Source organism: Sapajus apella, unplaced genomic scaffold, assembly GCF_009761245.1.
Source record: "Sapajus apella isolate SASKATOON/1434 unplaced genomic scaffold, GSC_monkey_1.0 scaffold46, whole genome shotgun sequence".
NCBI lineage: Eukaryota > Metazoa > Chordata > Mammalia > Primates > Cebidae > Sapajus > Sapajus apella.
The window spans coordinates 11,692,973-11,708,438 of NW_022436986.1; the positions used below are offsets into that span (position 1 = coordinate 11,692,973).

A 15,466-nucleotide genomic window follows, 5' to 3' on the forward strand; every position below is an offset into this window, starting at 1 on the left:
GTACAAAATAAAATATTCTTTCTATATTTTCTTGGAATAACCATTGTATCAATAAGATTTTTTAAAAGCATAGTTGTGGATAATTATGTGCTTCAGAAGAATTTCATTTCTGGTGTAATAATGTAGTTAGTTTTAGTTTTAGAACAGCTCTTAATTAGCTGTACTAATGGAGAGGGGACTATTTTGAATAACTCAAAAATGTATATTCCTGGAATGTGTTTTTTGTTGTTAAATTTAAATATAAGTGGGTCTTATTTTCTGTGAACTCACTGATTTTAAGTAGTCCTCAAGAGCTAAAGCTCTCCTACTTCATTGCCCTCCTGTTTAACACCTTTGTATTCTCATTCCATCCTGTTCCTGGTGCCATCTCTTTCTATTTCTAATGCCACCACTATCTAGTTAATAATCTATGGGAAGAGAAAATTAAAGAAAATTATTAAAGGTTTTGGCTTAAAAGGTCTTTCTCATTGGTAGAGCCAGGCTTGAGAAAAGGTATTTAGTACTTGTTATAACAAACATAGAGTCCTAAAGGAGTTGCTGGCAACATTTGGATTGCATTAACACAGAAGGAACAGTTTGGATCTGCCTGTCTAGTCACTCAGCATTGTCTGTATTGATATTGTAACAAGACTTTTTCTTCTGAGAATTGTGAGATTCTCTGAAAGGCACAGCTCTGTAAAGTACCATTCCAAATCCTAGGTTAAATTATTCTTCATCAGATAATTCATAAAAATTTTCATTGTAGATAATGTGAAAAACAGTGCCTCTTTTGTTAATCTTGGCTGAAAATTTTAATTCTGTGTTTCTCTCTCTTTTTTTTTTTTTGTAAGGCAGAGTCTTGCTCTAGTATCCAGGCTGGAGTGCAGTGGCACTCTAACCTGAAGCTTCTGCCCCCGGGCTCTGCCTCAGCCTCCTGAGTAGGTGGCACTATAGGCATGTACCACCATACCCAGCTAATTTTTCTATTTTTTGTGAAGACAGGGCCTTGATATGTTGCCCAGACTGGTCTGGAACACCTGAGCTCAAGCCGTCCGCCCAGCTTGGCCTCCCAAAATGCTGGGATTACAGGCATAAGCCATTGTGTCTAGTCCTATATTAATTTTTATATATTTTTAAAATATATTTTACATCAGGCAGCAGCCAAAGGCATGGATCACTCCTTTAAATCCTGGATCTAGAAAGATGATTTTGAAAGTTTGAAGGTGAAAAATATTAGCTATGTGAGGAATGGATGATAAATAGGTCAGTTTTGTGGATGAGGTAGATTTGGGTTGTGTCAGGAATGTGCTATGAGTCATCCATCTTCCTCTCTGGCTATATTATACTTCCTGTTTAGCTACCTATAATACTACATCTTGCTCTAGTTCCTAATTTTCTGAATTAGAAGTTACTTCCTAATCACGACCTTACAAAATCTCTCCTTTTTTCGAGATTCTATATGGCACTTTGCATCACAGAATCTTGTCTGTATCCTTGAACTCTTTCTCTTTGCCCAGATTTGTTTGTCAGAATTTAATTTTATAACCAATTTCAAGGCTGTATTCTTTACTGAAGCTTGTGATTTTTTGCCTCCTCTAAGCCAGCCTCTTGGCTTGATTTTATTGATATCCAGATGATCTCAGGAATTAGGGTTCAGGCAAACTCCTTTGTTTTTTGGTTTTTTTTTTTTTTTTTTTTTGGCTTGTTCAAAGCTTACAGCATTTTTGTGGCCTCCTGCAAAGTTTTTATTTCCTGCCCAAGGAACATTTCTGAGTCTCAACTTCGTTTTTTTTTCCCCGTCACCCAGGCTGGAGTGCAGTGGTGCAATATGGGCTCACTGCAACCTCCGCCAGTTCTCCTGCCTCAGCCTTCCAAGTAGCTGGCATTACAGGCACCTGCCACCACACCCAGCTCAGAGAGAGAGAGAGAGAGAGAGAGAGAGAGAGAGAGAGAGAGAGAGAGAGAGTGTGTGTGTGTGTGTGTGTGTGTGTGTGTGTGTGTCTGTGTGTCTGTGTGTCTGTGTGTGTGTGTCTAGAGACAGGGTTTCGCCATGTTGGCCAGGCTGATCTCAAACCCCTGACTTCAAGTGATCCATCCACCTAGGCCTACCAAAGTGCTGGGATTACAGGTGTGAGCCGCTGCACCCAGCCCTTCAACTTAATTTTTAAAATTTGGTGTTTAGCTTTATAATGTTCAGGTTTCTCTGATGTAGTTTTTGGTATTCCTCAACAGTGAGCTTTTAGAATTCCATTATTGCCATTTAAAATATAAAGATAATTTAAACATGCAGTCATAATAAAATAGTTACTTTAGCTATTTTCACCAAGCAAAGAAAGGATTTTTTTTTTTTTTTTTTTTTTTTTTGAGACAGAGTCTTGCTTAATCACCCAGTTTGGAGTGCAGTGGCATGATCATAGCTTACTGCAGCCTGGACCTACTTGGCTTGAGGACTCCTCCCACCTCTGCCACCCAAGCAGCTGGGACTGCAGGCACGTGCCACCATACCTAGTTAATTTATTTGTATCTTTTGTAGAGATGGGGTTTCGTCATGTTGTGCAGGCTGGTCTCAAACTCCTGGGCTCAGGCCGTCCTCCTGCCTCAACCTTCTGAAGTGCTGGCCTTATAGATGTTAGCCACCTTGCCTGGCCTAGGATTATCTTTTTATAAGGACAGAGATGGATTTTAAGGAAGAATGTGTAACATATCTGAGCAAGGAATTAAATATAAAAAATGAAAATATCTGAAAACTCATTATTTATCATTTGCTATGATAGAAGCTACACAGAGGAACAGCAGGATTAGGAGAGAAAACTAAGGATAGAAATAAGATAATAGCACATCTCTACAACTTGACAGAATTACTGGCGTGTACTTCTGGACACTTAATAATACTGAAATATGATTAGTTGAGATATATTGCAGGAGTTATTGGTTCTTGAAAGATAAGGGTTATGAAAGACTCAATTAGGTAGTTTGAGGAAATTAAAAGTGTTCATATGTTTTGTAGTTGTTTTCTTTTGCAAAAATCAAGTGGAAAGGATCCTTGAATTTACCTTGCACTAGTAGAAATGAACTAAGAAAATCAAGGGGAATTAAAACATACCTAGCCACGTGGATCCTGTAGAATAGAGAATTATCTAAAGAATTTTAGATGTTTAGTTTGGGCTTTGAGGCACATGTCTAAATATATGAAGTAAAAAATTAAAGTTCAATCTTCTGAAAGATTGTAGCATTGCTGCACATCTAAATTGGTTCATGGAAACTTTTAAGTTTTCATTCACTAGGAAATAAGAGTTGTTTTTGTTTTTTTAAGCTCTGATAAGCCTTTCTAATGTGTTTATGGGGCATATTCTTTTTCTTTGATGTCATGGTGATTAAATCAAGTCTTACAGGTTTAAGGTTTAAGATTCTCTAAAATACTTTCAGATTTTTTTTCCTCAGTATTTCTGAGTAAACATTTAAATATTTGGTCAGGCTTTGAAGAAACCAAGTAGGTTCAAACCTATTCACAGATTCAGTGAGCATTTATTAAGTACCTACAGCTCTTTCAGATGTCCTCAAATCAAAGGATACTTGGGGCTGTAAAGAATAACATCTGAAGGACTTAGTATTTGTTCCTTTTTATTGAAATTGTATTATTTGAGAGCCAAACAGCTTAGTGTAATATGGGTGAAATACTCAGCATTATACTTGGCATATAGTGCATTCAGTCAGTGTGAGTTCCCTTTTTTGTAAATTATGTTTCACTGTAGCACTTTCTTCTTGATAAACACATCAACTGTTGTTTACTCATTGTTACTATTAAATGATTACTAGTTTTAAAATGAAGTAAAATAACTGAAGACAGAAACAGTTTGACATTTTTCATCCCAAAATAAGTGAATACAACAAGTTTGGCAACTTTCATTTCATTGACCTCTTGGGTAGATTTGGCAGATACAATTGATTTGGCAGATACAGTTGACAAGGCCAAGTATTCCCTTTGTCCACCAGCTCTGTTTCCTTCCTCTTCCAAATTGTGTACTAGGAGGACAGTGTTCACCTGTAGTACTTCCCATCATTCTTGAACCAAAGATAGTAAGGGGCTTACTTTGTGATACTTGTGGAAATTTATTGGAATAAGAAAAATTGAAATTTGAAATAAAATTACAAATTAATAGAATAAGAGGATTTCTTTTAATCTCCAGTTTTAATGGACTGCAGTTTCTGTGTGCTTTGGATAAAGTGGCTTCATTCTTTTTTGGTTTATCTAGTAAATGTTTATTGAATTTCTATTATTTCCATGGCATATGGTTTTTCACAGGGTTGTTTCTTATAGTATGTTTTCCTATGTCTGATGTTGATTGATCAGAGTGACACCTAGTATGGTATTCATTGACAGTGATTTCACTTATCCATGGCCTATCTTTAGCAACTACCAAACTATACAGTATTAGGTCAGTCTACCTCTACTCTTATTTGAGGGCACATGGAGTAGCTCTTATGACTAGGGAGAATGTTTGAATCAGGGTGTGATTCAAATGAATTTAAGTTCGTTACCTGGCATATGAAAAGGAGTAAGGCTGGCATCAGGAAGTCAGTAAGATTGAGTGTACAGAGGTTCAGACGAATGTGGGGTCTGGTAAAGATTATTTTTATTGGATATATTTCTTATGTTATTTGTATATGTGCAATTTAATAAAAATTGGCTGGAGGAAAGTTGCTAACCAATTGTCTTAAATATCTTTAAAAAGACATTCTGTAGTTTTTTTAATCTAGTTAATTTTGAAAAGACTATAAGAGCAAATTTCTATTTCACTTTTACTTTTGTTATAGTCTCTGAAATTGTTAGTGATATAATTTGTGTCTTTTCATTTTAGAAATTAAATATGATTTGATACTTCCTATTTTTTTATTTTAAAAAGTATGTTTGTGTTTACCATAGAGTCACAATGGCTTCAGCCTTTCGCCTTTCTTTGAAACCAAAGGTCAGTGACAACATGACTCATTTAATGGTGGATTTCTCACAGGAAAGACAAATGCTGCAAACTTTGAAGTTTTTGCCAGGTAAATACATGTATTACATGTAAAGTTTTGTATAAAAACTTTTTTTAAAAAGACTTTTTTGCAATGAACATTGGTATATAAATATTAAGGAAGGTATAGTGTGCTTTATTTTTCATTAAGCTAAGGAATAAGTAAATTTGGTAGTTTTTTATTTTTAGAGATTTTATTGGTGGTAAAAATTGCATTTTAAGAATCCTGTCAAGGGATCTTTTATTGTTAGCTTGGCAGAGGGAGCAATATGGTGTGATAGTTAACAGTGAGTCTCAACGCCAGACTTCTCAGATTTGAATCCTGTTGCTTACTTGCTATGTAATCTTGAACAATTTACTTAACTGGCTTCATTTTTAACATCTTTCAAATGTGATATTATTCTTCTAGGGTTTTTATAAGGATTAAATAAATTGATACCTCTAAAGTATTTCTGATACTACCTGCATATGGTTAAAATTCAGTGAATGTTAGGTGTTATTATTGTTGTGATTGTTGGCTCAGATGAAACTTTAGTAATATGTTAACATTGTTTTGTAAAGTATTAATATGAGGATATTGCAGTAGCCAAAACCATTTGTGATCGAGTTCCAAATTATTCACATATGTACAAGAGCCAATTAAGGACCAGTCTTAGTCTGTTTTGTGTTGCCATAACAGAAGGCCTGAGACTGGGTAATTTATAAAGAAAAGAGTTTCTGTAGGCTAAGAAATTCAAGACTGGGCAGCAGTGTCTGGCAGCTTCTGGTGATAGCCTCATGCTGTGTCAAAACATGATGGAGCACAGAAGAGGAACGAGACACATGCAAAAAAGGCAGAACAAGAGAGGCAGCCTCACTTTGTAAGACCCTTCTTTCATGGGAACTAATCCATTTTGATAAGAACTGACCTTGTCTTTTTTTTTTTGAGCCAAAGTCTTGCCCTGTTACCCAGGCTGCAGTGCAATGATGCAATCTCGGCTCACTGCAACGTCTGCTTCCAGGGTTCAAGCGATTCTCCTGCCTCAGCCTTCTGAGTAGCTGGGATTACAGGCACACACCACCACACTCACACTTAGCTAATTTTTTTGTATCTTTAGTAGAGATGGAGTTTCACCATGTTGGTCAGGCTGGTCTCAAACTCCTGACCTCGTGATTCACACGCTTGGCCTCCCGAAGTGCTGGGATTACAAGCATGAGCCACTGTGCCTGGCCACCCAGTCTTTTGAGAAAGATATTAATCTGTTATGATGATCTAAGCACCTCTTAAAGGCACCACCTCCCGACACTGCCATGTTGGTGACCAAACGTCAACATGAGTTTGATAGGGACAAGTCAGGAATATGGCTTACAACCTTTTGGTTAGGTTTTTTCTGAGCATCATGTTGCTGATAACTAAAACTATTTAGATATGGTGATTTGAGGGATCAAGGAATTTCTTGAAAGTGACATGTTTTACTTACAAGTACTTGTTTTGGAGGTTGGCTGTTTTTGAATAGAGAATGTTGATTATATGAAACCATTCCTTTTTTCCTTGAATATATATGATAAGGGACTTTAAATATGATTGGAAAAACAAGTTGGTAGTTGTAGCACTATATTGGAACCTAGGAAGGGTAGCACAAGTGAAGTACTAATTTGTGTGATATAGATTAGAAGTCCTAGAGGAGTTCATAAAAGGGAAAGAGAGAAGGAACTGTAGTTGTAGAGGAAGAAAGTATATTTGTCATTGCCTATTTACCAAAACAATGGCCTTTCAGAATTTCTATATTTTCATTCACAGGGCTCTGCTTAAGAGTGAAACTGATATTAAAGCAGGAATAAACATTTTTGAAAGTTTTATTTTGGTTACCATATAATTTAAAATGGTTTGGTCCTTTCAGTCTGATATATAGAATTTATTAGTAAGAAGCTGGATTTTATTTTAGTTTTGAAAATTTGAGGTGGTAGTATCAAAGTTTCACAGTTTACCAGTTAACTGAGGTTAACTTTTAAGTAGAATACTCTTCTCTTCACCTGTGGGAGATAGGGACTTAAATTTCAGACTAGGAAACATATCTCCAAATGTGAACTCTTACTTAAGAAAGGAAAATAGGAAATATGTTTAGAAGTCACGTTAACTATATGTCTCTGCTTACCACCAGTATGACCCTAAAACTTTAGAATTTCACCCTTCTTCATACAGCTGTCAGATGTAAAACATTCTTAATATAATTTCCATCTGAGCAGAGAGCAAAGAAAAATTTCAGCAACCTAGAGAGGAAAGTTGTCCTTTCCTGCTTATCTGTTTACATATTAAAGTCACTTTAGTATTTTTATTGGAAAAAGGAATATATGCATGTGGTAAGCAGTTAAAGTAGTATAAAAGCGTGTAAACTAAAAAGTAGCCCTCTCATTTCACACTTCAGTTTTCCCTAGGAGCTAGCACTGTTAACTAGCATGTACTTATCTTACCAGAAACAGTCTATGCCTATAAAAGTATCATCATATAGACAGAATCATATAATTGGTATTTTTTGGCAATTTTTTGTGATTAAACCTAACATATAGTTCACCTCCTTTAAAAAGGTGGAAGCTTATAGTAGAGCAATAACTCAAAAAAATGAAGCATACATATACACTATTATATAATATTGCTTTGCCACTTAACAGAATGTAGGAGTTTATTCCAGATCACTGTAGATCTTCACTTTTTTTTCATGACTAGATAGGAATGTAATTAGTTCTTGATGAGTATTTAGGTTTATAGTCTGTTTATTAGAAACAATGCTGAAATGATCAAATACTGTATATATTTGCAGAGAGGTGCCACTATCTCTTGAGGACAAATTCCTAGAAGTGGAAGTGCATGTTTATTTTAAATTTGAGTAGGTTTTAAGTTGTCAAAGAGATTTCACAGTTTATATGTACTGGAAAATATTTGAATGCCTATATGGTTATACTGCTGCAAACAGTGCTGTCAGGGTTTTCTTTTTTTCCTATTCCACTAGGTGACAAATGTGTTATGATTGTTTTAATCTTCATTTCTTGAATGAGTTTGTGGATTTGTCGTATTTTCATAAGCCACTTTAAAAATGAACTCCCTATTTATGAATTTTGTCAATTTTTCATGGGATTGTTAGTCTTTTTAGTAATGATACGTAGGGCAGGACCTTTTAATAAAGAAGTCAGCCTTTGTTCTATGTGGTGTATATCCTTCCTCACCTTGATCATTTGCCTGTTGAAATTATGGTGATTTTTTTCCTAACAAAAAGTTTTAATTTTAATGCAGTTATATACATCATGCTTTTCTTTTGTGACTCAGATTTTATAAAGATCTTACTTAGAAAGACTTTCCCTATTTCAAGATGTCAAAAATACACATAATTTCTTATATTTGTAGCTTGTTAAAAATAAACTTTATTTTTAGAGCAATTTTAGCTTTACAATAAAATTGAATGAAAGGTGTGGAGATTTCTCATATACCTTCACTCATGTATAGCTTCCTTCACTATCAACGTCTCCCACCAGAGTGGTAATTTATTACAATTGATGAACCTACACTGACACATCATTACCACCCAAAAGTCTGTGGTTTACATTAAAGTTTCCTCCTGTTGTACATGTTATGGGTTTGGACAGATGTACACTGACATGTATCCACCATTGTATTATAATAGTATTTTCACTGCCCTAAAAATCCTCTGTGTCTCACATTTTCATCCTTCCCTACCCCCAGTTCATGGCAACCACTGATCTATTTATTATCTCCATAGTTTTGCCTTTTCTAGAATCTTGTATAGTTGGAATCATATAGTAGGTAGCCTTTTCACATTGCTTTTTTTCACTTAGTAGTATACATTTTAAGTTTCCTCCATGTGTATTGATGACCTGATAGCTCATTTCTTTTTAGTATGGAATAATATTTCATTGTGTGGATGCACCATGATTTATTTATTCATTCACGTACTGAAGCACATCTTGGTTACTTCCAAGTTTGGGCAGCATGAATAAGGCTACTATAAACATCTGTATGCACATTTCTGTGTAGACATAAGTTTTCAATTCCTTTGGGTAAATGCCAGTTACTGAATAGTATGGTAAAAGTCTGTTTGATTTTATAGAAAACTACCAAACTGTCTTCCAAAGTATTTGTATGATTTTGCATTCCCACCAGCAATGAATGAGAGTTCTATTGTTCTACATTTTCATCAATTGGTGATATTGTAGTATTTTATTTTTTTTTAATTTCAGTTTCCCTAATGGCATATTATGTGAAGGATCTTTTTATATATTTATTGTCTGTATATCTTCTTTAGTGAGATGTCTGTAAGGTCTTCGGCCTATTTTTTTTTTTTTTTTTTTTTACATTGGGTTGTTACTTTTCTTATTGTTGAATATTAAGAGTTCCTTTGTAGCCCTTCTCAGATGTTTCTTTTGCAAATATTGTCTCCCTGTCTGTGGCTTCTTTTTCCCTGGATAGTATCTTCTACTGAGCAAGATTTTTAATTTTAATAATGTTCAGCCTATCTTTATTGTTTCTTTCATGAAGCATGCCTTTGGTTTCTTTGTCTCTTCTTTCACCAATACCACGTCTTGATGACTGTAGCTTTATAGTATGTCTGAGAGTTGACTAGTTTCAGTCTTCCAACTTTGACCTTCTTTTTCAATATTGTGTTACCTTTATCTGGATCCTTTGCATTTCCATATAAACTTTAGAGTCATCTGATTGATATCCACAAAATAGCTTACTGGGATTATGATTGGGATTGTATTCAATCTGTAGATCAAGTTGGGAAGAACTGACATCTGATGAACATTGAGTATTTCTATCGACGGACATGGAATATCTCTACAATTTAGTTCTTTGATTTCTTTCATTAGAGCTTTGTAGTTTTCCACATGTAAATATTGAACATATTTTGTTAGATTTATATCAAAGGATTTCATTTTTGGCGTGCTGTTGTAAATGGTATTGTGATTTTAATTTCAAAATTCCACTTGTTCATTTCTGGCATACAGGAAGTTGGTGGAATTTTGTATGTTAACCTTGTATCCTGCAACCTTGCTGTAGTCACTTATTAGTTTTGGGAGTTTTTTGTTGATTCTTTCGGATTTTCTACATAGATGATTATGTCATTTGTTAACAAACACAGTTTTATTTCTTTCTTCCCAGTCTGAATACCTTTTATTGTCTTGCTGCATTACCTAAGACTTCCAGTACTATGTTGGAAGCGCTCGAAAGAGGGGTATCTTTGCCTTGTTCCTGAACTTAGTGGAAAAACTTTGAGTTTCTCACCATTAAGTATAGTGTTAGCTGTAAGCTTTTTCGTGTAGCTATTTCTTAACAAGTTGAGTTGAGGAAGTTCCCTTTTGTTCCTATTTCACTGAGAGTTTTTATTTTGAATGCGTGCTGGAATTTGTTAAACGCATATTTTGCGTCTATTTATATGATTGTGAGGTTTTTCTTTTTTAGCCTATTGATGTGATGGGTTACGTTGATTTTTCAAATGTTGAACTAGCCTGCATACTTGGAATAAATACCAGTTAGTCAAGGATATAATTCTTTTTGTTGTTGGATTTGGTTTGCTAATATTTTGTTGAGGATTTTTTACATCTAATTTATGAGACATATTGGCTTGTAGTTTTCTTTTCCAGTAATATCTTTGTCAGTTTTGGTATTAGGGTAATGCTGGCTTCATAGAATGAGTTAGGAAGTATTCTATCTACTTTTTTCTTCTGCAAGAGATTTAAGAGAGTTGGCATACTTTTGTCCTGAAAAATATGGTAGTATTCACCAGTGAACACTTCTGTGCTTGCTGCCCTCTGTTTTGGCAGGTTATTAATATCAATTCATTTTTTTAAATAGATATAGACGTATTCAGATTGTCTGTTTTCTTTCTGTGGATTTTGGCAGATTGTGTCTTTCGTGGAATTGGTCCATTCATTTAGGTTATCAACTTTGTGGACATAGAGTTGTTCATAGAATTCCTTTATTAGCTTGTTAATGTCCGTGGGATCTGTGGTGATGCCCCCTCTTTCATTTTTGATACTAGTAATTTGTGTCCTCTTTCTTTCCTTAATCTGGCCAGAGGTTTATTGATTTCATTGATCTTTCAAAGAACCAGGTTTTGCTTTCATGATTTTTTTCCATTGATGTCCCTCTTTTCAGTTTCATTGATTTCTGTTCTTGTTTTTTGTTTGTTTTTAGAGTTAGGGTCTTGCTCTGTTACCCAGGCTGGAGTGAAGTTATGCAATCATAGCTCACTGCAGCCTTGAACTTCTGGGCTCAAGGGATCATCCTGCCACAGCCTCCTGAGTAGTTAGGACTACAGGCATGTGCTACCATGCCCAGCTAATTTAAAACATTTTTTTTTTTTTTTTTTAGAGACGGGATCTTACTGTGTTGCCCAGGCTGGTCTCAAACTCCTGGCCTCAAGTGATCTTCCCACCTCAGCCTTCTAAAGCACTGGGACTACAGTTGTGAGCGACCACACCCAACCTGATTTCTGTTCTAATTTTTATTATTTCTTTTCTTCTCCTTGCTTTGGTTAATATATATTTTTTTCCTTTAGTTTACCAAGATGGAAGCTTAAATTTTTGGTTTTAGACTTTTTTTTCTAATATAATCGTTTGTCAGTGGTGAGGATACATTCTAAGAAATGTGATGATTGGCAATTTTGTCACTGCAAATGTGATAAAGTACAAACATGACAAACCAAGATGGTATAGCCTACTGCATATCTAGGCTGTGTGATATAGCCGATTGCTCCTAGGCTACCAGCCTGTACAGCATGTTACTGCGCTGAATACTGTAAGCAGTTGTAACACAATGGCAATAATTTATATATCTAGACTGAGAAAAAAATACAGTCAAAATATGGTATTGTAATCTGATGGGACCACTTTTGTATATGTGGTTTGTCATTGACCAAAATGATGTTATATGGCTCATGACCATATGTGCATTCAGTGTTATAAATATCCCTGTAAGCACTACTTTCATTGCATTCAACAAATTTTGATAAGTTGGTTTTTCATTTTCATTTAGTTCAAAATATTTTAAAATTTTTTCTTGAGATTTATTCTTTGACTATGTGTTACTTAGAAGTGTGCTTTTTTGGCTTTTGGTTTTTTTTTTGGAGACAGAATCTTGCTCTGTTGCCCAAGCTGGAGTGCAGTGGGGCGATCTCAGCTTACTGCAACCTCTGCCTCCCAGGTGCAAACAATTCTTCTGTCTCAGTCTCAAGTAGCTGGGACTATAGCACTCCTGGCTAATTTTTGTATTTTTAGTAGAGATGGGGTTGCGCCATATTGGCCAGGCTGGCCTTGAACGTCTCACCTCAAGTGATTCTCCCCCATCCCCACACCCCCCAAAGTGCAGGGATTACAGGCATGAGCCACCGGGCTTGGTTAAAAGTGGGTTGTTTGATCTGAAAGTATTTTGGGACTTTCTAGCTATCTATCTTTTTCTGTTAATTGATTTCGAATGTAATCATTGTATAATATCTAGACTTTTGAATTTGTTAATGTGTGTTTTATAGCCCAGAATGTAGTCTTTGTCTTGGCAAATGTTCTACAGGAGCTTGAGAAGAATATGTATTCTGCTATTGCTTAATGAAGTAGTCTGTGGATATCAATTATATGCAGTTGATTCATGGAGTTGTTGAGTTCAACTATGTACTTAGTGATTTTCTGCCTCTCTCCCAACACTTGTATCATTGTTGTCATTTCTTTCACTTATGCAGCAGTATATATAAGCACATATATAAACCACACACATTCAAATAAATAGTTGCCCTTATTATTTTGAATTAACTGTTATTGGTTAGATCAGTCAAGAATAAGAAAAATAAGTTTTTATTTTACCTTCACTTATACTTCTCCAGTGCTCTTTGTTTCCTTCTTTTTAAGAAACTTTTAAAAAACATGTCTTACATAGTAGGTCTATTGGCAACAGAGTTCCTCAATTTTTATTTGTCTGAGAGAGTTTTCATTTATCCTTCACTACTAAAGGATAATTTCAAGGGATACAGAATTGCTCCTCTATAGGTAAGATCCCCTCCCCTCCACCCCCACCTGGCTTCTTTCAAGTGTTTTCTTTGTCTTTGATTTTCTGTAGTCTGAATATCATATGCCTAGATACAGTTTGTGTATGTGTGTGTATATGGCGGGAGCATTTATTTTGGTTGATCACTGAGCATCTTAGATCTGTAGTTTGTTGTCTGACATCAATTTGGGAATTTCTCAGTCATTATTGTTTCAAATGTATCTTCTTTTCCTTTCTGTCTTCTCCTTCCATAATTTCCATTATACATATTTACTCCTTTTGTAGTTCCATAGTAAATTTTGGATATTCTGTTCTTTGGGGTTTCTTCCAATCTTTTTTGTCTTTGCTGTTTCATCTTGCAGGTTTCTCTTGAGAGTTCCTCAAGCTCAAGAGATTCTTTCCAGTCTGCAAATAAGTCCATTAACTTATTCTTAATTTATGGCACAGTGCTTTATCTTTAGCCTTTCTTTGTGGTTCTTTCTTAGAATTTCTATCTCTCCGCTTATATTGCCCATTTGTTCTTTTACGTTATTGACTTTCTCCATTTTATGCTGTCTGCTTTCTGCATGAGAGCCCTTGGAATATTATAACTGTTTTAAATTATTGGTCTGATAATTCCAATATCTCAGCCATATCTGAGTCTGGTTCTGATGTGTGCTCTCCTATTCAGACTATGGTTTTCTTGCCTTTCCCTATGCCTTGTAATTTTTTCTTGATAGCCAGACGTGTATTGGGTTAAAGAAACAAATGTAAATAGGCCTTCATTAATGTGGTGGTAAGGTGTGTGGGAGGGAAGCATTCTGTAGCACTATAATTAGGTCTCAGTCTTTTTGTGAGTGTGTGCCTCTGGACTGTGAACTTCACAAAGGACTTCTCAGTTTTCCCCAGTCATCATTCCTGAATTTTTAGGTGGAACAGGATGGCTGGAGTGGGCTGGGGTTGGTTTGGGTATTTCCCTTTACCCACATGGAATTAGCTGATTGGAGTTGGATGCTTCCGTTTCCCCAGGTTACTTAGGCTGTGATAAAACCCCAACAGATTAGACTCTGATAAATAGTTTTTCTTAAGGGAACAGAATCTCTGATGTATTTGAAAATACTTCCTTTTCTCCTTCCCCTGCCGTGGAAGCATAAGGGGATTTTTCTCCATTATTCATGGTGAGAACCTGGTAAGCTCCTGGAGGTGTGGGGACACTCCTGTGACTGAGTCCACTTGGAGCTGGACTCTGAGACATCCTACTGTACCCCTTAAATAATTTCAATTTCAATTAAAATTTAAATAAAAATTTGGCCACGGGATTATAATCTCAAGCATTTGAGATAGTTTATTTCCCTTTCAGTTCCGAATGGAGTATTTTATGGAGAAAACTCAGTTTAATAATATCAGAAAGGCTTTTCTAACAGCGACAACTGACTAGCTATGTGACAAGATCAATTTCAGGAAATAGTAATTCTTCTCATCACTAAAAAAATTCAAGAAGCTTGATAATAACTTGAAGCCACTGTTGTAAAGGGAATGCATTCATCAGAAGATATCGACCAGTTGCTTCTCAAACTTTAAAGTGCGTGCAAATCAGCTGCAGATTCTGATTCAAGAAGCTTTATGTTGGCTTTGAGGTAATAACAGGGTGATTTTTATACACATTCAAGGTGAGAAGCACTGCCTTATTTATAAAAGCTCAGCAATGCAACACAATAAAATTATTTTATGCAGGATTTTTTTTTTTTTTTTTTGCTATGATAGGATGCCTCCAAAGTATGGTAGTTATAACAGTCTTTGGTAGTATATGAGCCCTCTCCTTTTTCTTTTTGAAATTTTTGAAGTTTTTTTTCAGATCATACCCAATCTCTTGCTCTGGTTTTCATGAATTCTTTAAGATGACATTGTTGCTTATTTCTTTTCTTTTTTTTTTTTTTTTTTTTTTTTGAGATGGAGTCTTGCTCTGTCACTAGGCTGGAGTGTAGTGGCGCAATCTTGGCTCACTGCAACCTCCGCCTCCTGGGTTCAAGCGATTCTTCCACCTCAGCCTCCCGAGTAGCTGGGACCACAGGCGTGGGCCACCATGCCTGGCTAATTTTTTTGTATTTTTAGTAGAGATGGGGCTTCACTGTGTTGGCCAGGATGGTCTCGATCTCTTGACCTCATGATCCACCTGCCTTGGCCTCCCAAAGTCTGGGATTACAGGCATGAGCCACTGCGCCCGGCCCATTGTTGCTTATTTCTAAGGTTCCCATCATTTACGCTTCCTTATTTTTCGAGACAAGGTCTTTCTCTATCACCCAGGCTGGAGTGCAGTGGCATCATCGTAGGTCACTGTAGTCTCTAACTCCTGGGCTCAAGCGATCTTTCTGCATCAGCCTCCTGAGTTTTTAGGACTACAGGTGCATTCCACCACACCCAGTTAATTTTTAATTTTTTTTTTTTTTGTAAAGATGGAGGTCTTGCT

General features: G+C 35.8%; 1 protein-coding gene across 10 annotated transcripts in view; it reads left to right on the forward strand.

The window, feature by feature from the left end:
- FSD1L (fibronectin type III and SPRY domain containing 1 like) overlaps nucleotides 1-15,466 on the forward strand; it is an 84,486-nt gene that overhangs the window by 34,179 nt on the left and 34,841 nt on the right. For all 10 annotated transcript variants that reach the window (XM_032240253.1, XM_032240254.1, XM_032240258.1 and 7 more), the window contains one exon: nucleotides 4,904-5,025. In XM_032240253.1, the coding sequence (XP_032096144.1) occupies nucleotides 4,904-5,025 (122 nt within the window). The remainder of the gene's footprint in view (nucleotides 1-4,903; nucleotides 5,026-15,466) is intronic.